The 26,555-nt window shown below is 46.8% G+C and overlaps 1 protein-coding gene across 1 annotated transcript; it reads right to left on the bottom strand.

The window, feature by feature from the left end:
• On the bottom strand, positions 1-26,337 carry tle3a (TLE family member 3, transcriptional corepressor a). Its single transcript, XM_072694670.1, has 21 exons — positions 25,842-26,337; positions 24,935-25,178; positions 23,983-24,083; positions 23,682-23,745; positions 22,405-22,449; positions 17,452-17,514; positions 16,465-16,569; positions 11,293-11,494; positions 10,652-10,659; positions 8,328-8,450; positions 7,686-7,736; positions 7,363-7,515; positions 6,505-6,634; positions 6,050-6,213; positions 5,364-5,437; positions 4,859-5,108; positions 4,398-4,645; positions 4,148-4,295; positions 2,590-2,740; positions 2,179-2,255; positions 1-1,724 (listed from the first exon to the last, which is right to left on the bottom strand). Exons 2-21 carry the CDS (start codon positions 24,956-24,958, stop codon positions 1,617-1,619), a joined length of 2,289 nt encoding a protein of 762 aa, XP_072550771.1. The 5' UTR covers positions 24,959-25,178; positions 25,842-26,337; the 3' UTR covers positions 1-1,616.
• Positions 26,338-26,555: the final 218 nt, after the last annotated feature.

Here is a 26,555-nt window from a genome sequence, read left to right as displayed (position 1 = left end):
TTTTCCTTTCTTTTCTTTTTTACAAAAAAGAAAAAACAGTTTATTGAATTATCAACAACTGTACATCTCTTCAGTGACAACACAGTTTGCTACATACTTTGGTTGTGTTGAGACGTGACCGTATCCTCACACTATGTAAAAGGGAATTTTGGGGAGGGGAGGGGTGACAGTAGAGGGATGCAATGGACATGAACTCGAACTTGGCCAATGATCAGTTGAAGGCCTCCGCATTAGTCTTTAGCCTTTTATACTTTGCTTAGTTTGGCTTAGCTGCAGACACGTTAGCTGACTCTGTGCTTCTTGCATATATGAGACACTATGCACACAAACAACCACCACCACCACCACCACCCACCTCCCCCCTCAGAAAAATGTCACAGGGGGTCCCAAACAGAGAGGCCGGGGGAATCATGATCGTCCACTACAAGACAAAATGCTGTGTCCTGTTCATACACTAATGCAATGAAGTCACAGGTTACGGAAGGGTCCTCCTGTCAGTCAGTACGAACAAAAAGTTATTCCGCGCACAGTCCCCGTGTCGGTCCACAGCATGGAGGGGGCTGGTCTCTTTTTCAAGGAGGCCGCTGGCAGGTAGTCAGAACAGTCACTTTTCGTCAGACGGAGCCACGAGCGTCTGCCCTCCTTTCGCGGCAGCTGCTCTTCTGTTCCTGCTGAGCCGCAGCTGCAGCCACAGGTGCTTTACAGGACCGCTAAGGCAAGGGCTCTCCACCATGAGAAGAGGGGCAAGATCCACAGGACATTTCACAAAAAAAACCCACACCTCTTCTTTGAAATGTAATCTAGCTCAAAATTGTTTTTCAGAGAGAGGGAGGAAAAAAAAAAAAAAAAAAAAAAAGTAAATTAGATTTCCATAAAAGGTTAGCCTGGAAAAGGACGTCTCAGAAAAGAGATACAATATCCCTAGAAGAAAAAAAATAAAATAAAAAAATCATAATCTAATTTCCAAGCCCCAGCGGAAAAATAAAGCATCGAGGAGAGATGGGGGAGGGAGAGAAAGAACCATCACAAGTGTAACTGGACACCAAAATATAAATCTATAAAAGGCCTTTTAATACTCCATTATGTACACTTTTCACAGAACCTCCAAACGGATAAAGTTTCAGAACGAAGCGCCGCTTCACGTTGCAATATGGAACATTCTCACTGTATTTATAAAAAAAAAAAAAATAAAAAAAAAAAAAAATCCAACAAGATACGAAGAAAGAAAAAAAACAACCAAAAAACAAACAGTATTCTCTTCTCTAGTGCCATATGACCTGCGCTGGATGCGGCTGATGAGGGAGGGATGAGCAAATAAGAAGCATTAGTGGCTGTCCAGGTTGTCCAGTCCAGTCTAGTCCAGTTCATCCCAGCCCGGTCCAGCTTATTCCAGCCCCATACATGACTAATCCAGGCAGCTGTCAGTCAAGCTGTCCATGACTGGGTGATGGGGGGAGGACGAGAGTGAGACAGATAGTCAGGCAGACAAGTACTGTCCTGTCTGTCTGTCTGACTAGAAGAGTCATTGGAGTGAAGAGGAGGAAGGTGGCACCCCTTTCCAACGCTCTGTTCTCACTCTACAAGGCCTGAGCTTCTCTACTCAGTTACCTCTCTGTCTAGTAGATCACTTCGTACACTGTGGCCTTCTTGTCGCCAGAGCCGGTGACGATGTACTTGTCATCTGCCGAGATGTCGCAGCTTAGGACCGAGGAGGATTCCTTTGACTAGAAGAACAGAAGAAAGACAGAGGGAGAAGAACAAAGTGAGTCGGCTGAAATTAAACTGTCAAAACACTTAGTGTCTTATGGCAAAACTGCACAGAGCTATAACTCTCAACCATCCTCCTCCAGTTCCCCCCGACAAATCACTCAAAGCAAAAACACTAGAAGTTGTATACATAAGCACTTCTCTCTCTGCACCATCACGCTGCATTAGCTCTTATGCCGACCTCTCCAGCCATAAACACTTGAAGGGTTAGCATTATTTACTGGTGGACAGCGGCCGCGTGAGCGGGCCCACATCCTGCCTAAGTGGTCGGGGGCCCTTGCGTTAATGACACACTCTGGCCCATTTCCGCTGATACAGGCCCTGTCCATCAGCCAGCGGTCACTCCGCCCTCTAGGGCAAAGCTGGGCTGCCCACGAGCTTCCTGCAGACAGCCTGTATTGATCTCTGTACCTGGAATATGCTGGCGCCGTAGGGAGTCCTCCAAGCGTTCAACAGATTGTCCTTCCCAGTGCTCACGAACCATTTACCTTGTCAAGGGAAATCAAACGTAATTAGAGCTTTGCCGAGGCAAGAGAGAGCTAAATGGAGATATGTGCAAAGAGACTGAAGGCAGGCTTAATGGGTTGGGGCGGTCAAGGTTCTGTTCAATTGAGAGACGCAGTTCATGCGTAAACATCAACTAGTTCGCATCTTTGAAAACAGTGGAAAGCCAAGAGACATGCAATTAAAGGGAATTCAAAAGACAAAAAGGTATGCGATCTCATGTCATTATGCATGCTTTTCTACTCCGCTATGGAATGAATGGTGTACTCTTAGTCCCCTTAAACGAGGTAATTCCGATAACATGGCTTAGCAGCTTACCGCAGTAGGCGAACTTGAGAGAGAGCACACAGCTCTCGTGCAGGTGAAGCTGGTACTTGTCAGGCTTGGTGTGGTGAAGCACCTCAACATTGCTGCTCTCCATGCCCACAGCCAGCCACTCTCCTGTTGGGCAGTAGCCCAGTGAGAAGATCTGCATGAGGGATGGAGAGAGTGAGGATCAGTACAAGATGGAGATCTTCAACAGAAGTGACTGATGTGCACATTTCTATTAATAGTTAACCTAGTCATTATTTCCAGATTAATGAAATAATCTATCAAAAGACATGCTGTCGTGACACATGGGTGTCTTTGTTCAGACCTTTACACACAGATTCAACATTTCAGCCATTCCTAATACACAGTAACTCAGTCTTCAACGTTTGAACAATGACAAAGGCCCAGATGTTTTTTGACGGTCTAAAAATCTACTGTCATCAACTGTTATCAAAAGCTGTCAACTGGATCACATTTCCAAGCTTTACAATTTTTGTGCTATCACTCTGCAAACACTGGTTACCCTAAAGAACTGCAAAATTCTGAAACTGAAAGTAAATCAATGCCCACAAGTTTCTACAGTGAGGAATGTTAGGAAATGGCAGTTTAACTGTGATGGTCAAAACCAAGAAAGCTAGTGAAGACACTTGTACGCTGCTAGTACGCTGGTAAGACAGGCAAATCAAAACCGTCATAAGGACTGAAAAGCAGCCAAAGAAAGGTTAAGCTTAGTCCTGCGTGATGGCGTCCGTTCCTACGTAGCATTACTTGAACGACAATTTTTGAGAAAGTCATAAGTAAGAACTGTCACCTGTGGCCTTGACAAAAAGCTAAGCATTTTAAGTAGGCTACAGAACATTCAGAGAAGCCAGATGAGTTTTGGAAGTGAGTGCTATGGATTAAGGCAACATTAAACTCTCTGGCTACAATCAGAAATCATGAAATGAACTCATTAGCAACTTTGAAGCATGGGGGTGGATCAATTATGTTTCGGGGTTGTGTTGCCGCCAATGGCATCGAGGATACTGAACTAATGGAGGGACGAACAATTTTCTCCAATTTACCAGCAAATGTAGTCATTAAATCTGTTTAAGAGTCTTTAAGAGTCAGCAAGGTAATGATCCAAAACATACCTCAAAACCATTATGACCACTACCTAAACAGAGACAAACCAAGCTTTTGGAATGACCTTAAAAGACGACGACCCAAAAGCATCTCCAAACTAGAGACCTTCTGCATGAAGAGTGGAGTAGTCCAACTAGAAGAATTGAAAGACTTCTGCAAGCTGTGATTTCTGCCAAAGAGGGTGTTACTAAGTACTGACTCAGTAAGGAGTTGAAAGTTTCACAGGCGACGCTGATGATTTTACGTTTCTATTACTTTATCTTATGAAATACTGAGAAACTGCGAGTTAGGATTTGCTGAAAAATATTGTTTTATGTTTGATAAGTTACAGATGCTGCTTTGACTGAAACAGGGTCATTTGGCAAAGGATGCTCAAATTGTCACACTGAACGTATCCATTTTATTCCTCTAATGTACAGGGAGCTGGGAAGGGCTTTACCTGAGAGGTGAAGTCATGCTGCTGAAGTTGCCGACCCTCTCTCAGGTCCCACGAACGCACAGTGTTGTCCAGGCCTCCCGTCCACAGCTTGGTACCATCATGAGAGATGTCGATGCAGCTGGCACCATCTGTGTGTCCTTGGAACTGCCTATAAAACCCACACGGAAATGAGATGGTCAGCTTTATCCCACCAATACCAAACATGCTTCAAAACACACAATTTCATGCAGAGCCAAAGCCAGATGCTTACCTGACAAGGGTTTGGTTGTGAAGGTCCCAGACGGCAATGTTGCCATCACTGCAGCAGGAGAAGCAGACCTTGGCATCGGGGCTGATGGCCAGAGCATAACAGGCGGGGGCCGAAGAGGTCAGCTCGGCCTTGATGCGGGGCGTCTGCGAGGCCAGGTCCCAGATGGTCAGAGTGCTGGCCTCACCTCCCACGATCAGCGTGCGCCCGTCAGGCAACAGTTTGCAGGAGCGGATGTAGTTATCCCGGTTCTGCTCCAAAGGGGAGGAGCACAGTGAGCCAAATAGACAAACCAACCTATGCCTTTGCCTGGGAATGCTGGTTACATTCCTAGGCTGCAAATATGGATTTATATATAATATCTGGCTGATTAACCTACACATATTTAAGCTATGCTAATAATACATGCCAAAATAATTACACTAATAAGAATCAACTGCGCCTGTCGTTGGTTCAGTTCTTACCAGGCAGTCTAGCTGGGACACTGGACTCTTGCTGCCAGGCTGGCTGATGTCCCAGATTTTGACACAGCCCTTGCCACCAGTGTAGACGTGCCGTGTGGGGTTGCTGATGGTGACTGCGCACACCACCTCGCCGTGGCTCAGAGTGTTGATCTGCCGGGCGTGACGGGGGATCCCGGGGCCTATCAGAGCATCTGGAGGGAAGGGCACAGGCTGCATCTGCCCATCGGCACTGACGTGGAAGGAATAGGCCCTGAAAGAAGGGGGTGGGGGGGTAAAAACAAACAAATGAAAGACTCTCCTTAGTTATTTATCCTGCAGTCCACAGCATGACTGCTGATTGAAGTGGGTTAATTAATTCGATTAGAGCCACAAGCAAGTGGTCTGAAATGGGTTATTAAAAGCGGCAAGCAAAAAGGTTGCTCTGTGTGGTGCTCCAGCAGATACTCTACATAAATAGTGCAGCGAGGGAACGCTCTGGATGAGGTCATGTTTATGGGACACTTACGGCTTTCCTCCAGAGATCGAAGTGAGGCTGGCAGGGAGGCCGGGGGCTCTCATATGCGGATGCTCAAAGCCTGCCTGAAAGCCAGAACAAAAAGCTTGTCATATGACAGCACAACCTAAACATGATCACATTATTATTATTATTATTATTATTATTATAATATCACCCCTGACAATGTGCACATAAGCACAATATCTGATATATCAAGCACAACAGCAAACACATTCAGTTCCACTCAAATGTTAAGTGAAACAAACACAGCAGCCGTGACTAGTGCCTGTGACGAGACCTGAGCATTAGTTAAACACAAAGCATGAAAGCACAGGTGATGCTTATTTCACACTCAAGCGTTTAAGGGAAGGACAGAAGCCATGGATTTATTATTATTATTTTTTTTTTTCAACACGAGCCAGTAAAGACGTTTTACCAGCTCTTTACTGAAAGCTCTCTTGTTCTAGGCCAAATCAATATGAAACATAAGCTGGTGGGAAGGTGTTACACACACACGGATGCTAATGCATAGCACTTCAATTCAGCACATGTGTACTTGGTTTACATTAACAATGTCATGAAAATCACAGACTGGACACACAAAAAAAAATATGCTGTGTGCTAGACGATTCCAAATCACACATCCCCCTACAGATCTCTTGAATGAGGGCACACACACACACACAAATACTCACAATTGGTGTGCGACCGTAGGCAGCAGCAGCTGCCGCACTCATCTGAGGTGAAATGTGCAGGCCGGCGTAGACTCCGGGACTGGTCAGTGAGCCGTTCATCTCATGGTGGCCCATCATGGCGAAAGGCGTTGGGTAGGAGAGGGGGGTTCGCAGTGCAGGAGCGGCTACACAGGCAGAGACAGAGCAAATCATAAATCAGAATCAGTGGCAGGCCGGCAGAGGAGCTGGGCGGAGAAGACTGGAGATCAGCAGAACCCCTCCAAGACAGCTACTTTAAGCTTTCTGATCAAAGCCCAAAGCAAATGCAGAGGCACTCTTACTTTTATATTAAGCCCTTCATTTTAAGTCACATGGTTAATCTACTTAAGCAGCGTATAGAACTAAGAAGATCATCTAGGAGGTTTCTTTTTTTTTCTTTTTTTTTTGGATCATGTGACTGTTTAGGTCATACTCACCCAGAGCCTCCATGGGGGGCTTGCCAAGGATGGGCCTCAGCCCCGGCGTGCTGCTAGTGCCAGGGGTAGGGGCATCGTTCCGCGGAGTTGGAGTGTTGGACTTGAGACCAGGCGTGGAGGATTTGTCATTCTGTGTGCGTGTGTTTGTGTGAGGGAGGGAGAGAGAGAGAACAGAGAAATCCTCAAAAAAAGTGAGGCAGCATCCAGGCAGAAGATTTGAGTGTTGGCTGAACTTAATCCAATCCAATTCTGACAAACCCGCTACTCCTACGAAGCTATAAACCCTGCTATTTATCCCAAAACCCATTACTGCTACAATGGAGATGAGACTCATTTTTATCCCATCCGCCGCTTTCTCCTTTTAATCTTTTCGCCTAGGCAGAAGGCCTAGAATGGTTAAACGCATTGAGTTATTAGCAGAGAAGACACGACTGATCCTGCTATGCGAATGCATTATCCCTGACATTTACAGATGTATTTAAAGACGGGGCTGGGAAACAGACATGCACTCCTAAGCCATTAGTTAGAGAGCGAGAGAGAGCAAGACACACACACATACACATTGCAGAAAGATCACTGCTATGGCATCTCTCTTTTGCTCAGTCTGATTCACTCCCTCTCACTTTCTATATCTTTCCCCTTTTATTATATGGCCCATAAGTGCCACAGGCTGTTACAAAACCTACCGAGTGACGCACTGGCAGCCAGAAGACGAATGGGGTTCAATAATATAGGTAGGGGCTTTACACATCATGTGTGAGAGAGTGTGTGTGTGTGTGTGTGTGTGTGTGTGTGTGTGTGTGTGTGTGTGTGTGTGTGTGTGTGTGTGTGTGTGTGTGTGTGAGAAAGCGTCCTTACATGGCCATGCTCCTTGGTTTTGGAGGATGGTGTGCTGCCAGAGGAAGCCACGGATGCAGGGCTGTTTGGTGTGTCCTTCTTCGGAGGGCGGGGTTTGTCTATGCCATTCTCTGGTGGGGAGTGGGCCGGGCTTGCCCGAGGCGTGGCAGGGTCCTACAGAAATAAAATCGCCACAAAAGGGGGAAGGGAAAGACAAAGGTACCGGAGTTAAGAACTCTCTTAGCTTCATCATGAGCAGGTCACCCAGTCCTACTACAGCTAAGCCTAAAAATGATGAGAAAAGCTAATTCAAGCTTGCAGCGATTTAGGAAACGGATTATTACCTCATTAGAAACGTCGACCACAAGATCATCACTTTTATCTCCATCACTGTCCTGAATAGAAAAAACAAAGTCAGTGTTGATATCTAATATATATAACGTAGGATTCAGCATTCCATACAGACGTATGGAACGTACAAACGTTTTCCATGACTTCAACAATAAAATACTTTAAGGTCACATAATAAATATAATCTGGTGTCATGGTCATTCATTCTCTCCATAAAAACGGTGTGATGCGAATGCTGTGGTGGTGGGGAGAACTTTGAGAGGTTTATGTACGTTTTACCCCACCAGACTAAATGCTGAATTAGTATCAGAATGTATAACCGTCTTAAAAAACGAGCCAGCTCTAGCAGGTGTTCAGAATCCTGATGCGCTGATTCTGATTGGATGGCGGAAAGCTTTTCCTGTTTTCTTCAAAACTACTGTTCCAAAACTAACCATTCAAAATGCAATTTGGTTGCTGGGCAAGAACCAGACTCCACCGATCACTACAGCCTGTCTGACTTGGGGTATATGTCCATAATATCCACTGATATGTGGAAAAAACACTGAAATGGCGCACGGAATACTGTTCCTCTCCGTTAGTCAGATTTATGGGTTTAGCATGTTCACATTTAGGGCAACACCTTCTAGACTTACATATCTGCTCAGGTTGTCCTTCTCCTCCATTTTACGCTTCTTGGAGTCCAGGCTGTAATCTGAGGAGCCGCGGTGCTTCTCGCTGGAGGTACGCAGGCTATCAGATGGAGAGATGGAGTTGTTCTGAAGGAAGAAACGAACAGAGAAAGAATAAGCGACCAGGCTGCCAACTATCTTCACAGAGCTGGACTGATCATTTAACCGTTACAATACCATCTACATGTCAACACTTTAAAACCGGCCGGCTAGAACCACAAAGCCAGAGTGTGTTTGTTATTTATGCCGTAATGTGCCTTGTGACAACAGTATTAAACAGAGCCAGATTTGAAACAATTGCAGACAGAATGACAGGTAATTTGCAGTTGTGGGTTCTGAAAGGAATCCAACATGGGAGAGAGTGAAAGAAAGAAATGCGAGAGAGACAAAGTAGCTCTTATCGCTCCAAAACCGCACACTTTAAAAAGTCAGAAGAGGCCTATTCATTCCAATGAGCCACCTTCAAACCCCAAAACAGGCCGAGCACAATGCGCTGAAACCAGCCAAGCCGTATCTAACAACCTACACTAGACTAAACACACAAGAATGTGCTGGCTACACAACAGAGCAGCCACAGTTAAGCAGACCAAAGAGAAGGGGCTTGTTTTCACAGCACCCCCACCCCCAATCCCCCCCCTCCTCCCTCCATTTCTAAAAGAGACAACAAACAGCTTCAGGAAGACATGAGCAGTGTACTAGTCCTGAACAACGGCTCTTTATCTGAGAGCAGCCAGGCTTGGACTGACTGTGTGTGTGTGAGAGAGAGAGAGTAAGAGCATGTAATGGCCATTGATTGCTGTAGCGTGCTTGGCCACCTCCTGGCTCTGACTCCAGGCCTGTGGAGCTGCTAGGCTACAGACAGCCGAACATAGAGCTATCTGTGGCCATAGGCAGGCAGCTGCTCCCCAGCAGTCAGCCTCTATCCACTGGAACTTCCTCTGCCTCAGTTTATTTCCAGGCACACTCAGATGGAGGAAAGTGAGGCCACACACACACACACACACACACACACACACACACACACACACACACACACACACACACACACACACACACACACACACACACACACACACACAAGCAAGCTAAGACAAGTATTTCCTCTGCAGAGAAACCCCTACTTTCTACAGAAAGGACAGGATTCTTCTTTATTCTCATGGCGCATCCTAAGAGGTCGTCAGTATGCACGCCCCAACCAGAGGAGGGAGGTGCCAGTAAAGCGGAAAGGCCTTTCTGGAGTGCTCTCTGGGCACTTTCTCAACATAATCCAACACTGAGAGCTTCTCTCAGGCTTCCCCCCACAGCCCAGAGAGAGTGCAAAACACAACAGAGGGTGAAAAAGCCCAAGTTCATGGCAAGTGTAAAAGGAAACTAAGCTGAGAAGTGAGATGAAGTAGCAGACTGGGCAGAAGGCCCACAGTTCTGTGTGTGTGTGTGTGTGTAATGCCTGACCTTTTAAAGAGATGCTTAGCGTGACTCATTAAACAGAGTCACCACTATGCTATCAGATGACCTGAGACAACAGCAGCCGCAACACACACACACACATACACACACAGCCAGACAGAAGCACACAGACACCAGGGCTCTGGGTCGCTAGCTACTAGAGAAGTGTCTTTCCCTTCAGACCTGACTGCACCCATTGAGCTCTGGCAGGGACTGTCAGCAACCCAATCTCACTGCCACAATCAGCCAACGGAGAGATTTCAGCCCACGTCCAATAAACGCTTTTTACAAGGAGATGATGGGCAGGAAAACAATTCTGCTGCCTGTGTTCATGCATATTTATTGGCCAGACGAGGAGAAATGGGGAAAATGGGCAGTAAAGAGGGATGACATAGCTTAGTCAGGGTTGGGGTTCAAATAAATCTGCCGAAGTCAAAAGTTATCTTTAATTGTGATGAAATTAGGGAGCATCGCTAATCCGTACCCTGTGATACGAGTCATTTCCCATCTGCGAGGAGATGTGAGGGCTTATCCCTCCCCCCAAAATAAATAAATAAATAAAATACAATAATAGAAAAAAACGTAATTTGCCCATTAGTCACTTTAATGAAAGGAGATTACTGTACGGAGCGCAACTTGTGTGCGTTTCAGGCAAAAAGGGGTCTTACTTGACATTTACATTAATGGAAATTTTCTTAGGCGTGAAACCGGCCGAGAAGCTCTTTCATGCAGGAAGAATGAGAGACAAAGCGGCAAAGCAGGAGACAGAACGAGGGCAAGCGGGAGAGTGGGCGAGTGATCGAGAGAGAAACATGTGAGCCAATGGAAGACTGGGCACTTACCGTGCTCTCTGCAGTCATTGCATCCGGTTGGAGAAGAAAGAGAGAGCAATAGATAGAGTGAGAGAGAGAGAGAGAGAGACACACAGATAGGAAGATTGGCCAGACACACAGAAGAAAAACAACAAAAGTCAGTGAGTCAGTCCAACTGCAAAATTCATCATCACCTAGGAAAAAAATCTAGAATTTCACACTCATAAAAATCTGCAATAACTGTGCTTTATTGAGCTGTTTTCCTGACCCTGAAAATATTTGGTCTAGTTATGGAAATGTTTCAGTGCATTTTTCTTTAAAATGGTAACTTTAGAGCAGAAGAAGAAATGGTCACAGCAATGCTCATATAACAACCTGTAATATTGTTCTTGGAAATTGAACAAATCCCACATGAGAAAACATTAGTGAATGTCAGAATCTTTGTGAAAACTGCATAAGTGAGATTTAAGAACTTTCTACTTAAGAATGGTCGGTGAATATGGCCCAATTGTATCACCCTAACAAAGGATACAATCCAACAGAGAAGAGCAACAACTACAGCTTTAGCAGTTATCATGTCAATACGTTAAAACATACAATATCATTGACATAAAAGGTCTAATTTGATATCCTGGCCATTTATTAGAGCTGTGTGTGTGTTGGTATCTCACCTCTGTGCTCTAGGTCATGATGGTTCTTCTCGTCCTTCACAGGCAAGTGGGGCTGGCTTCCCAGAGCGCCCAGCGCCAGCAGGCCCGACCCTGAGCCTGTAACCGGGGGGATGCCTGGAGGTTGCAGGCCCGAGGGGTGTGGGGGCAGAGCCACAGGGCCGTGGGCTGCGTGAGAGAGGTGCTGGGCCTGGAGCTGCTGCTGCTGTGGAGAGACAGACTACGAGTGGGCCAGAGAGAAAACACACCAAGACAGGCCATAGGCCAAACATGCACAGCCTGAACTACGATCCCATCCAACCTGCTAATGTGGGGCTCACAGGGGTGGAACGTGGGCTAGGTGGGTTCCAGGTGGGCATGAGCTCTGAGCGGGTTTGTGCGTACTTTGTTACTGGGACCCAGTTGGGCCTCTCAAATGGGTTCCACTGTTACAACCCACCTTAACCCCTCATGGTGCCATCAATGACCCTGGTGGGCCTCCATAAGTGGGCAAACATAGAACGAGAGGACGATAGATTTCTGGTTTCCAGTTGGGGTACCCATACGAGTCCCACAGGCACGTTCACTAGGATAAGCCCAGGTGAGAGAGATGGCAAGTAAGTGCTTGTGTGATTGTCATATCATTGCTGTCATATCAAAGCCTATGTACAAAGCTCTCATTTCCTCTTGATTTTCATTTTTGTTTAAATACCATTTGTAAACGCTAGCAGCCTTTTATACTGTGCAAATCCCAATGGACCAACCTAAAAGCTCCAAAACCACTACATTAACTATTGTATCTCTTCCTCCTATGAAGTTGCAGAGGCTTTGTTACGGCAGCGATGAAGGGGTCAGACAAAACAACCCAAGTTTCCATACTGGTCAAAGCACACAGTTACGAGCAGCTGTGTGGGAAAGACTTGACACTTAAACGGCCGTCTGACACTCAGCAGACAGGAGAGACTTGGAAATCCAAGAAAGCTGGAAGTCAGTGAGGAACACAGGTTTCAATAAAAAAAAAAAAAAAAAAAAAGCTCTGCTGTCTCAGTCTGTGCCGTTTAAGGAAACGGCCTGAAATAAAGAGGTTAAGTCCACATGAATAAAAAGACACCACACCTATATACAAACACACACGCACAAACCATAAGAGTTGTCAAAGTCTCAGTTAAGACACAGTTATGAGACAGTAGGCACTTGAACAGCTCATGGGCTTTACACCACCTGCTCTTTAACCCCATCAGCTTGCGTTCATGTTTGGTTAATTCAGTATGAGTCACTCGTAAAACCCAAACTTTAAAAACCACTCCTGCCACAGCTGGCCTGGAGTTCTGAGAGAGAGAGAGAGTGTGTGTGTGCGTGTGTGTGTGTGTACGCTTCGCTTGTGTGTCGTCTGCAGCAGCCAACAACCAGGGGTCCCGTGCTGGCATGCGTTCAAGCCTCCAATACTCCCATCAATATTTGAAGGGCTCGGGGCGAGCTGACGGGAGTTAAAAGCCTCTCAGCATGGAAAGTGTGCCGTTTAAAGCAAGCTTAAATAATACTTAGCACAGGCACCAATAAAAAGAAAAAAAAATAGAAGAAAAAAAAAAAGAAACTACACAATTTATTACTATGCTCTGGCGGTTTGAATAATTTAGCTGCTGTTATGGCATGTACCACACTCCTTCTACCTTCTATACAGACTTCAGAACTCAATCAATGACCATTTATGGCCATGCTCACTAAAATCTTGGATGTGTGCGTGTGTGTGCGCGCGTGTGTTTTCTTTCTGAAGAGAAAAGGGTAGATCTTATTGGCTAAGTACCGCGAGCACGGAGGGACAACCTTTCCGAATTATCAGCAGGTCATTAATGCCATGCCAAGAGTAAATATCAATACTAAAGGCTTATTTAGAAGTCTGGAATGCTCCGAAAGCTTGCCCTTTCCAGAGGATAAATCATTATTAAGATGTCCATCATGAGCTCGTTTTTGGGGGTGACTATAATTGCTAACAGCTTTGCCGATTATTTGCACAGCTGGCAGTATATTACGGCAAAGGGCCTTGAAGAATGGCAAGGGATATAGAGGAGCGGCCACATGGGATTTGAACCTGCAACCTTGCCCTGCTCTCCAACTTTGAGCTGCCAAGTCCGTTATGACGGGTCTTGTAGAAACCAAAGTGTGTGCGCTGACGTGAGAAACGGGGCGGGGGTGGGTGGGTTGTTGGTCTGGTGTATGAGGAGGACCATGTGCAGGTGGCTGGGTGGTTGAAGAGTATGTGTCTGTGTGCAGCAAGAAGCAAGCAAAAAGATGGGTAGAGGAAAAAAAAGAAAAAAAAAAGTGTGTGTGTGTGTCTGCGAGCTAGAGAGGATGACGGACCACAAGGGAAATTAAAGAGGCAGTTGATTCACGGGGGAGGCCCTTCCCTGCTCATTCTGGCTAATGAGCCACTGATGTGTAATATGCATGGACAATCATCGAGAACTCTCATTAGAGCCCCGGCTATGAAGACAAGAAAATAAAAAAATAAAATGCCTCCTCTAATTTAATATTCCTAGATAAAGACCTCTTCTGCTGGTGTTAATCTCCTCCCCAACTGTGAAATACCACTGCCAAATGCTGGCCAGCCACCAGATGAAAAAAAAAAAAAAAGGGGGGGGGGGGTTGTAGGGGGGAAGAAAGAAAAAAAAAAAAAAAGAAGAAGCTCCGGTCAGTGGAAAAACCAAGTGACCACATAAGACACTCCTTAAGTTTACTCCTGTCCTCAGGTGGGGTAGGCTAAACAATTTACTACAGTAACCATTCAACATGCAGCCTGAGAAGAGCCACAGATCTCTTTCCTTTACACACACACACACACACGCTTAATTGGACCCTTAGCACAAGTGGAGGCCATCTTAAATGGTACTCCTGTGAGAGGTCTGGGGAGACATCTTGCAGCAGCAGCTGCGGTTAGCAGCACAGTTAGAAGAGAATTCACGGCATGCCTGCATCTGCGCTGCTGCCCTGAACGTTTCCAAATACTGCAACGCAGCAGCCAAGGTGTGCTTCAGCTTAGTCCAAATCCAGTAATGGGCCTCAAATAACCACAGGACCAAAAGATAAGTAAATACATTTTTTTTTTAAGAGGAGAATATACATCAAGCATTATCTAACTTAAACCAGGGAAAACACACACACGAGCATGTACAAGCTGGTAAGGGCAGAAATGCTGAGCTGCCTGAGAAAAGGCCATCTTGAGACCCCTGATCAAAGTCATAGCACTGCAGAAAAAAAGAGGGAAAAAAAGCACAGCTGTCCTAGATGCATCCTATTACTAGCTCTGGGGTCCATCAATAAGAGATGCTGGCAGCCTCTGCACTGCCAGTGTGTGTGTTTGTGTGTGAGAGAGAGAGGGTACACAGCTCGCTCATCTCACCTTAGCCTTCTAGTATTCATGAGCACACACACACACACACACACACACACACACACACACACACACACACACACACACACACACACACACACACACACACACACACACACACACACACACACACCTTGCTGTGCGGATTACAAATTCTCACTTTCTTGAAAAAATAAAAAAATTATACTCTTTCCACCACACCAGCACCTCCAGACAAGTTAATGCCTTCCTGCCTAGATATGAAGAAACCCACACATCCGAAACGAAGAGAGAAGGGGGATCATAAACCTGACATGCTCTTTTATTCCACTTATGTATACCACAAACATTTGGACATATAGTGGATGTAGTTTGGACACCCCTTCTGATGAATGCATTAAGCTACAATATGCAGCAACCATTGCTGACACAGATGTGCAAACACACATGCACAGCTTGTCTAGTCCCTGTAGTACTGCCACTAGAATAGGACTCTGAAGCAGATAAACATGAACCTATTGGCACCATGCCTAATACCAGGGGTATTAAGCACACAGCTTTGAGCTGTGGAACTGTGCTCTCTGGAATGGTGCTGCTCCATTTAATACTTCTGGGAAGAGTTGGGGGTGACTTCCTGACTTCACTAACTCTTATTACTAAATGCAATCAAATCCTCACAACAATGCTCCAAAATCTAGTAGAAAGTCTTGCTCCAACAAAGTGATCAACTTTTTTTATACCTTTAACTTTAGAAGAAACAATGGATGCACATGTCCAAATATATGACCACATTTTAGAGGTATTTCATAAAATTCAATTAAAAAAAGGCAGAACTACAGCCTGTACTTTTAGATTACCTCCTTCCAAGAGAGTCATTAGGGCAATAAAGCAGGTCTGATGTAATGTAGCATCAAAGCTATCAGACAGGATCTTCCCTGGCATTTAAAAGTGCCCCCCATTCTTCTCTCCCACCTCCCCCGGTTCCAGGAAGTCATTATCTAAGAATGGGGAGAGGGGTGGCGTGTCATTGTTAAGACCCTAATTGAATTCCGATATCAAGCTACGCGGTCACCCCTCCAGATCACCCACCACCCCCCTTCCTTGCCAGTAATGGAATGACCCTTAAGCAGGAGGCCAATCAAAGCAGGGTCAGCTCCTGTAATCAGATCACAGCCAGGCCAGCTCTAGGGTCATGGGACTGGACCTGTTCACTTATACCCCGAGCCAGGTCTTTCAGTGATCAATGAGAAGCAGACGGTAGCCGAACTGCAGTCGCATGGACTGAATGAACTTGCATAAGTGAGAGGAGTTATTCATGGTGACTGGGGTGTTCGTGTGTGTGGGTGTGTATCTGTTGTTCTCCGTCAGTGTTATCCAGGTCAGCAATAAGGGATGAGCCTCCCCAGTAAAACCTGATCCAATTAAAGGTATGCAGCCTCTAGAAGAGAGCTATGAAGGGCTTTTCCATTCACACTCGGGGACAGGACACACCCAGGGTACATTCAGTAGCCCAAATCCAAGTCCAGCTGGCCAAGCCTACAGACGCACTAATCCTAGACTCTCTTTAGATAACTAACCAAAACGCCAAGCGGAACGGAGAGAAACACACGAAAGGTCAGGGATGCAGGTGAACACACAGTTAATACATTGGTGTTAAACACATTAAAAAGGGGGGGAAGGGCAAAACTGCACATGATCATCAATATCTAGGAGTTCGAAAGTTTTTAAAATTTCATATGTAAATTCTGAAGCATTTACATTGAGGTAATGACAGTACAGGTTTGCCCCCGTATTACGTTCAAATGAAAGAATTAAAGAGGTATACACACGGTGAGAGGCAGATTCGGAAGTCCACGTACCCCGATGATTGCATTCAGCTCTGTCATTGTCACTTGTTTGGCACGTTCAACAGCCTGCGCAACCTGCTGTTGGTGCTGGAACATAAAGAGAGGAAAAAACACTTAGAGACGCACTTAAGTCCTCAACAAACCATTATTCAGTACTACACAGGTCTATGTAGGCCTTATATGTCAAGCGTAAAGTAGAACAGCAAATAAAGCTTTATTTAACTGCATTTAATCGCAATTTTGTTACCATCATCCATAAACCTTGTCCCTTCATTTTTGCCGGCGGTTTTTATAATAAGAATAAGAATCTGCCAGTTGTTTACACTGTTCATTTTCACAATGAATAGACGAATATAAATGCTCCAATATAACCTGGAAAACATCTTTTTACATTGACCGCCACTGAACGTTAAGAAAGTTTTTCCTATTTCCTGTAAAGTTGCAATTTTGGAGATACAAGGTTTCTGTATTACAGTAACAATATGTGCAATTAACCCTCCCCCATGTTTAGGTGATGCTGGGCTACTACATTTGTAACTCTCAGCAAATTTGCATTACGACACCTCCACAGCGGCACCAGCAGATATGACGGACATGCAAATCTAATGTGTCCAGGCATCGTCCCAAATTACCATATCAGTGCAGTAACTTCCCGGTTCTATATCTGCTTCAATAATTTGTTCATATGCTACATTTATTAGACAGAGTTCAAGACTAAATGTGAGGCACCCACACTACAGTATACCACTAAAAGATTACAACATATGCGCATATCAATGTAGGAGATATCCACATGAATATTTGGGAATGTAAATCAAATATCTTAAGTGTGTTAAAAATCGCTGAACCCACTAATGCCAATATAGCATCTAATGACAGGCAATCATGTGCTGCTTAAGTTGACAACTTGCCCACATGGGAGAAACATGTTTTTTTTTTTTGTTTAAACATGACAACACAAAAACTCACCTCTTGTGACAGAAAAGGCATGATCTGAGCTAGAATTGCATTAAGCCTTTTAGCGATCTCAGTCTGGAAGAGAGAAAAACAGAAACAGAAAAGGTGAAGCAATTACTAGTGCTGGAAAAACTATAACGGCACAAAAAAGGGAAAAAAAAAAAGCTTGACTCAACCCCTTTTAGTGTTTACGACGATTAAGTCAATTACCATGGCAATCAGCAGCGCTTGACTCGACACACTCCAAACAGCGTGATATTGACATGTGAAATATTTAAAGCATTAGGAGAGCCCAGGGGAGAGAGAGCGCAGCTGCGATGAGTGTACACTCCAAACCGCACGGAACACGAGCCCGCCAGAGGCGAGTCGCGTTAAGAGCACCATTACACTTCACCCACTGTCAGGCCGGTAATGCAGTCTACTGCTGCTGAGGACTTCCCTGCTACTCCCCATGCTGTATCACCAAGATCTGCTGTGACCCACATGTCAACATTCGGTGGAGACGAACGCTGTGAGCTGCAGTCCTACTTTGAAAGAGCGCAGCCCAACACAGTTTAAAGCCAAGCCTAGGCCGGGCTTAGCTTTAAACTGTGAAGCCAAGTGTGTTGACGCTGGAATTAAGAGGAGGCTTTTGGTTGTGGATGAAAATGTCTGCGGCAGTAGCAGTAGGTGCCAGCAGTCAGTGCTCGCTAATGAGAGAGGGTGGATGGGGGCCAGATCTGTCAAGCAGCCTGAGCCCGTTCTGCCCCTCCCCACCACCCTCCGTCATTTTCCCAGCACCACCAACGCCTCCCACCCACCCCCTTCATCCATCCAACCCGCCAGAGGGACCCGACCTCCATTCTCTCTCTGCCCGCCTGGCCGTCACCATGGCAACTGCGGACGAGCGGGCCCCGTCTCCTATCGCGCTCCGATCATTATGCAAATGCTACCTCGGCTTGACCGTAACAGCCTGTAAAATCATATTACAGGCACACGGGCAGGTCATTAAATTGAATTTTCGGCCTGTCGATCAGATGAGCGCTGCATGCAGAAGGTGGATAAAGAGTGGGAACGGTGGCTGATGGCTGGGGGGGTGGGGGGAGATGACTGTAGAAGAAAGGGGTGGCCTTTATCTCGCTCTCTCCGCACATCCTCCGAAAGCATTTACTTCTAGCCCAGCAGTCCAAGTCTTTCCCCTGGAAGCTCTAGCTACAGCAAGTCGTCCTACATCTCTACACTATTCTGCTCTGCACTCTCAGGCAGCAGACAGCAAGAACATAGCCCTGCCAAAATCACAGCCTGGTCTAGTGATGAAAGAGCCTCACATCACAGGTCTACCTCAGGCTTTGACTGAGACCAAAGCAGAAGAGGGGTATGATGCAGGGGAGGCTGGGAGGGGGGGGGGGTAGGTCTAACTCAGCTACAGATGCATCATCTACGGAATTTATGAGTCTCGGTTCAACCCAGGGCCAGCGCCGAGCACAAACACATCACAGCGCTCTTCGGCCCTATTTCTCATTTCAATGGCAAACACGCAGCGCTGTGCTGACCGGGAAATTATTTATAACGTACTGACGAAAAATGCCAAGCGGCCGCGGTGGCCAAACACAATATTTCTATATGAGATGATCTGTAACACCCAAGAAAGTTTTTCTGCCCTCAACCACCCTCCCTGCCACCCCCACGCCAGCCTGACGAGGAGAGATTCATTTCAGGCCTGGCTATAGTCAAGTGCATGGTGTGGAAAAGCCAAGCAGGCAGCTGGAAATCAGGAATATATTGACAGTAATCTGAGGCACAGTGCTCCACATCAAAGTCACAGCAGAGTATCAACATGAAAGCATTTTAGAAGACAGCGCAAAAAAAAAAAAAAAAAAAAAAAAAAAAACATCCATGGCTTTCTGTACATTCCCTGCTCTGAAAAAAAACCCCACAACTTTTCCTCTGCATGCGATTAACAGACAGCCTTATAAACTGGTTAGCATTGGGATGTTTGTCTGAAAGCATGCTTAATATATACTGAATTAATGGGGTGTACAGTTTGCTTTTAAAGAAAACTAAAATGACTCAAAACAAGGATTTGCAGGCTGAATGCTCACTAAAGAGAGGGGGGTGCTAGACGAATGCATCAACAAAAATGGTTGAAGAGCAGGCTCAGTGTATAATCCTTATTTGCCAAGATAAACCTTGTCAATAGCAGCCGAACATTTGACAGGATTTGCTGAGAGGCCTGGAGAGCGTCGAGCGCATTCCTTAAGGGCTTACCACAACGCTGACAGCTGGCCGAGTGGGGTCAAGGGGTTGACTTATCTGTCACTCACTCCTAAACCTTCGTACTCTATCTGGCAAGAGAAAATAACACCACTGTGTATGTTTGTCGGGAGGAGGAGAGGGAGACTGCCGTGTAACAGCAGTCATGTACGCACATATGGACGCGTGTGCCGACTGCGGGCGTGTGTGCGAAGCGGGACGAGCGAGGAGCTTTTTAGCACTGGCTGTAGGTAAAAATAGGACGTTGTCACTTTAAGCAGATGAAAGCCCGGCTCTTGAGTGGCGAGCTTCACGCTCTGGTACACAATTACAGGTACTCGGACCTGTCTAGCACCCCTTCAAGAGCACTCTAGGGCCAGCCTGTCAATGGCATGCTGAAAGCTATTTGTCTGTTGCTATCAGCAGTGGCGGAATAGAGTGAGACACTGATGAGCATTGAATATAGAGGGAAAACAACTGGTGCCTCGCAGTCATGTGTCCCCATCACAAACAATACTTGACCCAGGCAGGCTGATGGGGCTCTAGTTTTCAACAGAGAGCAAAATGGTGCTCTCTGTCTGACACACAGTAATAAAGGACTAACACACCGGCTACACGACTAGAGGCGTCTCGCGCCATCTAACAGTGTTGTTAGTGTGAGGCTGAGCTAAGAACTGACACAAGAGTTTACCTTCATTGATCGGCACAAGGCAGGGGCTTGGACTCTAGTTCTAAATGGATGGCTAGCTTTGTCGCCCCCCCCCCTCCCCTCCCCCAAATCAGCAGAAGGAGAAGTCTATAAGATTTAAAGTGAACATTACACAAACACGTCCAAGAGAAACAGCTCTCCCTCACATCATTGCGCAGGGATTCACGCCGTGGTGCTGTCAGCACATTCCTCCATACCTGACCACAGGCTAATCAGTAAGGAAAAAGAGGGGCGGAGCTGGCCTGGGCTCTGGGCCCTTGCTCACTCACCACCACTCAGTGTTTTCTTTTAACAGGGGCTCTGTGTGCTCACCTCGCAGAGCGAGTCTTGTTTGCTTTGGCTCACGCTAAGAAGGGCCATCCAGCAGTTAGCAAACACTTACTAGAGTCCCCCTGTATAAATCATTGATCAGCGTCCCTGTGTCAACCGCAAAGGCAGAGCGGCTCAATCTGGGATTCTACAGGCTGGGAGCCACCACCTGGCCAGATTTGGGAAGACGGGGAGGGTGTTTCCCCATGCCTTCCAGAACAGGTGAGACAAATCTGAATCGACCCACAATAACAATAACCCATACTGGCAGCTCAATGACATGGCAATGCAGCCATTAGAGCCTTGTTTCCGCCCGCTGCCACGGCTGTCTGCGGACATCAGACACCAACACGCCTCCTGAAAATCCGCATTACGCCTCGTCTCTTTAAAATACAAAACACTGGAGGAGGAGGAGGTGGAGGAGAACGGAACGAGGGGAGGGGGGGGGGGGCACCGCAGATGCAGAGACGGATTGTTCTGTCGGTGGGAATAAATCCCTTGGCTGGAGGATAATATGGCGGTGTGGATGCAGTAATCCAAGCCACCTCTGGCGGTTAACCACTCCCTGCCTGAACTCGTGCTCCTGAGCTGGGGTTAATGTGGGAGGGCTGTGCTAGATGGTGATGGAGGAGAGGGGGAAGGGGGTGCGCATGTGCACGCGTGTGTTTGCTCACCAACACCCTCCTCTCACGCCTCTAGCAGGTTAGAGCTGGGACTGGATGAATTATTCAAGCGCCTCCATGGGCTCAGTGGCGGTGGCTGATAAAAGTCAAGGCGCTAAAATGGATCAGTCGATTAACCTGTTTACACAGGGCTGGCCCTCCTACTCGCCCACCCCGCTGCTCCTGCAACCCACCATCCCCCTTGCTCGCTCGCTCGATCCGTTCCCGGCTGGGAGATAAGTGGCTGACAGGAGCCGTCAGAAAAGCGCAGGGCTTGATGGACGGCTGGCCGCACTGACAGACACTGAGGACGCTGATGGATGGTCCGTTCTAACACTCCGCCCTGACGCCATTAACCTTCAGGAGGTGGCAGGAGAATAAAGGGGGGAAAAGCTAAGCTACGCTAGCACCCTCGGGTCGCGATGGCCCAAGTACATCGACAGGGCACCCTTACGTCCTTATTATCCGGAAAAGGGAGTCATGCGATAAATGAGGAAAAACACACAATGCGGACATATTTCTTAGATTAGCCTTGGGAAAATGCCACGCAGTGAAAGAAAACACAATCTGAAGATTGATTCCAGAAGAGAGCCTGAGTCAGGTATATGCACTGTGAAAATTCGGCGGGGTAAGGAATTGATCGGAAGGGCTGAATTTACGGCGGGCGCTATTTTTCACCTGCTTTAATTTATAGGGGTGTCTTAAATGTGCTGACATAATGGGGCCTGGGCAGACTCCTCTCTCTTTAGTCATTAAGACACAAGGCCCCTCCTGCCAAATGCCTGACTTTAATCTTATCAAAGCTGCCTGACCACACAGGCATGTGTTGTTAGCTCAGCACAGGCAGCAAAGGGGAAAGAATAGACGTGTTTATGTATATGCAAGTGTGTGAAGCTCTGCGGGGAGCACAGACCATCTCTAATGGCGTCTATGGATCACACTTTGCTTGTCAGTGCAACTGGGCGCAAGCGCACACGTACACACCCTCCAGGATACTGTCCATGATCCACAGACTGTGAGAGAATGTCAGGAAGAAATCAAAGGCCTACATACCTGTTTGTGCATTTCAATGTTCAGCCCATAGGACATCTCATAGTACTGAAAAGAAACAGAAAGAAAAAAATATTCAGTTTCCCCCCCTCTCATCGTATCCCAACAACATCAAATATTCTCACTGCACATCAGAGAGACCTGGGGAGGGGGTTCCTAGGCTTTTTTTTTTTTTGGTGAAACATGAAGGGGTAAAAGGAAGAGGGAGCTTTTGATGAACACTTCAAAACCTTTCACATCAGAACCTCTTTCCTATCCATATGCTGCCCAGTTGACTCAAGTCTGAACAAGGGAAATCCAATTCAATCAGCCTCCTATTAACACAAGGGATGCTGTAATTTTTTTTGGGGGGGTGGGAGGCTACACTGACTACAGGAGGTGTGTCTGGCCCCAGATAATTTCTTTGTAAGTAAAGGAGGTTGTAAGCAGACACTATCTGCGCAGTCAGTTAGCATTGGGGATTCTTCTCCATGTTTACCTAACCTCTCCTCCTCCTGTCAGACTGACAAGCTTCTTCCTGTGAACAGAATGTTTAACTAGCGTCCCCGGGTATTGGTTAAAGTCATCCTTCGTGTGTTTACCCAAGATAAGAGAATACACTTCCACGGTTTGACCTTGTGGCGTTACATCACATCAAGCCTTTGTTTTTTTTTGTGTGCGTTTTTTTCCCCCCCTTTGCTAATCATAAAACCTGGCGATACAAGAGCATTTACAATTGAATCTGGGCCTTTTGATATTGTGTAAATGATTAAGCCTGTGCTTAAGATTAATGCCGATTTTCGAGCCGAGCTGCTTGTTTGTGTGTTAAATCTCATTATAGAGAGACTGTACGCTGGGGTTTCTGCAGCGATTGAGTATTTTCCCACAGCCGCCCCTGGCCCTCCTCCATCACCCCTCACCTAATTTACAGCCATGCATTTGTCTGAGAGCGGCGTCTCCTTGGAGAATAATCAGATCCTCGCACAGGGGGAGGTGGAGGAGGGAGTAAGGGGGGGCAGTGAGGGAGGAATGGAGAGAAGGGGGAGGGGGGGCACAGAAAAAAGGGGACAAAGCAGTGGTCATTGACCCCTGCGGCTAAGGGGCGGCGTATAAAGGAGCCTGGGGCTCAGAGCAGTCACTCAGGGCCCTTTAATAAAGCTAGAGGCAGTGGGAGAGGTTTCACACACACACACACACACACTGCAACTGTGCATGTATACAGCAAGCACAACCTGCCACCTCCCCCATACGCTCCATAAATAAAAGCATAATTGCACCTTAGATTTTGGATCACATCTTACCATGACATAGTGGCGCTGCATTTCGGTCTTCTCGTTGGCCAGTTTGTCGTACTCCACCTTAAGACTAAAAACAACACACAGGCTTTTAGAGTTGGCTATTTCAGCCTTCACAACTGCTTCTAGTTATGTCAGTCCGCCTCTCATTGCCACTGTTGTTAGCAAAACAAATGAAGCGTTCTGCCATGTGACTGAACCTGCTTACCAAAGCATGCGTTATTGACGTTCGAATACAGCCTTTTCATGCAGGCTGCAGTAAATGCACAGGATGTTATTCCCCCGTCCCACAGCCCTAGATTATTACCTGTGATACTGCGCTTGCAGGAACTGAAATTCGTCTTTGATCCTGTCACAGGACTCCGCCACTGTGAATTTGAAGCCCGGCTGACCAGGCTGGTGGGGCGCCTGAAAGACAGCCATCACATCAATCAAACTCAATTACATCCTCCGAGAACCAAATTTGTTTTCCACTGACTGCAGTAGCGAGGCTCTAATGCATTCTGCGCCCGCGGGGAGCGGCTCTAATATTTCAGGCCCCCGAACGAGGGCCCGGGTGACATCTCTGCTACAGTGACATCTGCCCCATAGCTACAAGCCTTGGCGGCAGTGGCAGTGGGGGGGCGGAGGGGGGTGCGCAACCTCTGCGGCCGATTTAAAACCTCACATAAACACCAGCAGGAGAAATGGGGTCACTTCGCATGGATGGGACTCACATGGTGTGGGCCAAACAGAAGGAGGAGGGGGGGGGTTTCAGTTTCCTCCCTATATTTTCGATTTTCTTTATTTCATAATTTAACCAGGTGCTCTGTGGAAGGAAAAAAAACCCCAAAACACCACCCACAGCTTTGCTATCCAAACAAACATGACTACAGATGAGCGTACGGCTCAATGAACGCCTCACTCTTTGAGGCTGGCTGCATTTTTCGAGGCGTTTCAGGACGCAGTCGACAGGGGTGGATGGTAGTGGGTGGTGTGTGTGTGTGTGTGTTTTTGGGCTTTTTTAACCAAACATTACTTGATAGTTCCCATTGACCTGCTTTTCACTTCAGATCACTACAACAAGGGTGCGTCTAGGGGGACGTCTATAAGCGGACCAAATGGTTGTGAGCCTGATCCTCAACATCAGGATGTTGTTGGTCATGGATGGGGCCTTTTTTTTTTTTTTTTTCTTCCCCCCTCCTTACATACTAGTCAAAAAGCCATGCAGCTGCAGCAATAATTACCTCTAGTACAGATTAAAGATAGCTACCACTTACCGGATGCCGGCCTTGTGGATACATCTTGTAATGTATCCTTTATTCAGCAGGAGAGGAGGGCTCGCTGGGCTCTGAGGAAGACGAAGAGGAGGAGGAGGAGGAGAAGCTCAGGCACCGTGTTCAGCACATGAGCCGGACACCCAGAGCCCAAACTGGTCGCTGGGGGCAAAACAACAAAAAAAGAAGCAGCCCCGGACACCAAAACCCCTGCTGTCGGAACTCTGCTGCGTGAACCCTTTTACCTCTACGGGCAAACAATGAGGGGGACAAAGCACAAACACACACAGACAAACACACAGACAGACGAAGAACCATTAGCTTCACATTGCTCGCTGTCTCGAGTTACATGCAAAAGCTCACGATTAAAAGACGAATTTAGTTAGTTATCTAGCTAAAGAAGTTTTGACGTTTTTCAGCACTCGAGTAATCTGTCAGGTGACCTTTTAGTAATAAATAAATAATAATAATAATAATAAAAATACTATTAATAAAAATCCCCGCTCAAGCCTAACGAGGTGCTGCTCAGGGCTGTAAAGCTGTTTGCCAGCGCTGGCTGAGAAATTCGACAAGCTCTTAAGCTAATGGTCACAGTTAGACAAGCAGCGAGCCTCGATAAACAGAGCCACAACAACACACAGCAGCTAAACAGCGGCTAACGGCGCTCAGGAGGAACGCAGCGGGGCTTCTGACTACATGACCACACATTATGAGCTCCCCGTGATTCATTTAACCAAAAAGAAAGAAAGAAAAACAGCTCATATAAAAGTACCAGATCCCACCAGCGCGCGCAGGGAGCGAGGCTCCGCCGCTGAGCGGAGTTCAGCGCCTCAGTTTCAGAGAGCGCCGCTGAATGAACACTTAGTGGAATAATAATAACATGCTAACCGTGTTAGCAGCAGCCTCCTACCTGCCTGCCTGTCTGCCCGCCTGCCTTCCTTTCTTTCTTCCTTCCTTCCTTCCTTCGCGTCTCAAACGTCCACCCGCATCCGCCGCTTCAAAATACGGCAGATAACTTCACTCACACAAGAATTAAAAAAAAAAAAAAATTAGAAAAGCATTAGCAGCCGCCGCTATCGCGCACTTTATGGTGTCCAGGCGTCGAAAGCCGTCTCCTTCAACGCCGTCCACATCTCCCGTGCTCTCCCTCTGCGTGGAAGGCGGCTGGTTCTCCGACTCGCGCGTCCGAAGAAAAGGCGACCAAGATTTAACTCTCGAAATCACACACAAACACACTCCGGGACTCGCTCGAGCGCCGTCAGAGAAGAAGGGAAAAATAGGTCTGCATAATCCGTGGAGAAAAAAAAGATGGTGCCAAAATGTACTTCCGATTTTGAAGAGGTTTGGAAGGTTTCGGAGTGTACCGCTGTACTCCACTCTAACATTTCCCCTCCGTCCAGCAGAGCCGTGCCACACACAGACAGTCTACCGACACGAGGGCCGGGCTGCCGCGAAAGCGTCTCGTCCCGGCCAATCGCAGAGCAGAACACGGCGTCTCGGCGCCTCGGCCAATCACAGCGTGGCTTCCCCACGTGGGGACGGCGCGTCCACGTATGACATCATCTTCGCCATTTTAGATCAGAACAGGTAGCTTTTGCAATCACGACACATTTCTAGGTAGTTC

Source organism: Salminus brasiliensis, chromosome 13 (assembly GCF_030463535.1).
Source record: "Salminus brasiliensis chromosome 13, fSalBra1.hap2, whole genome shotgun sequence".
Classification (NCBI taxonomy): domain Eukaryota; kingdom Metazoa; phylum Chordata; class Actinopteri; order Characiformes; family Bryconidae; genus Salminus; species Salminus brasiliensis.
This window is presented reverse-complemented; position numbering and strand designations above follow the sequence as displayed.

Excerpts from the sequence above, each read along its gene's own strand:
- tle3a (XM_072694670.1), bottom strand. The coding sequence starts at position 24,958 with ATGTATCCACAAGGCCGGCATCCG. Across the intron at positions 24,084-24,934 it reads ATCCACAAGGCCGGCATCCG|GCGCCCCACCAGCCTGGTCA; the intron begins GTAAGTGGTAGC and ends GCTGTCTTTCAG. Across the intron at positions 7,516-7,685 it reads TGGTCGACGTTTCTAATGAG|GACCCTGCCACGCCTCGGGC; the intron begins GTAATAATCCGT and ends TTATTTCTGTAG.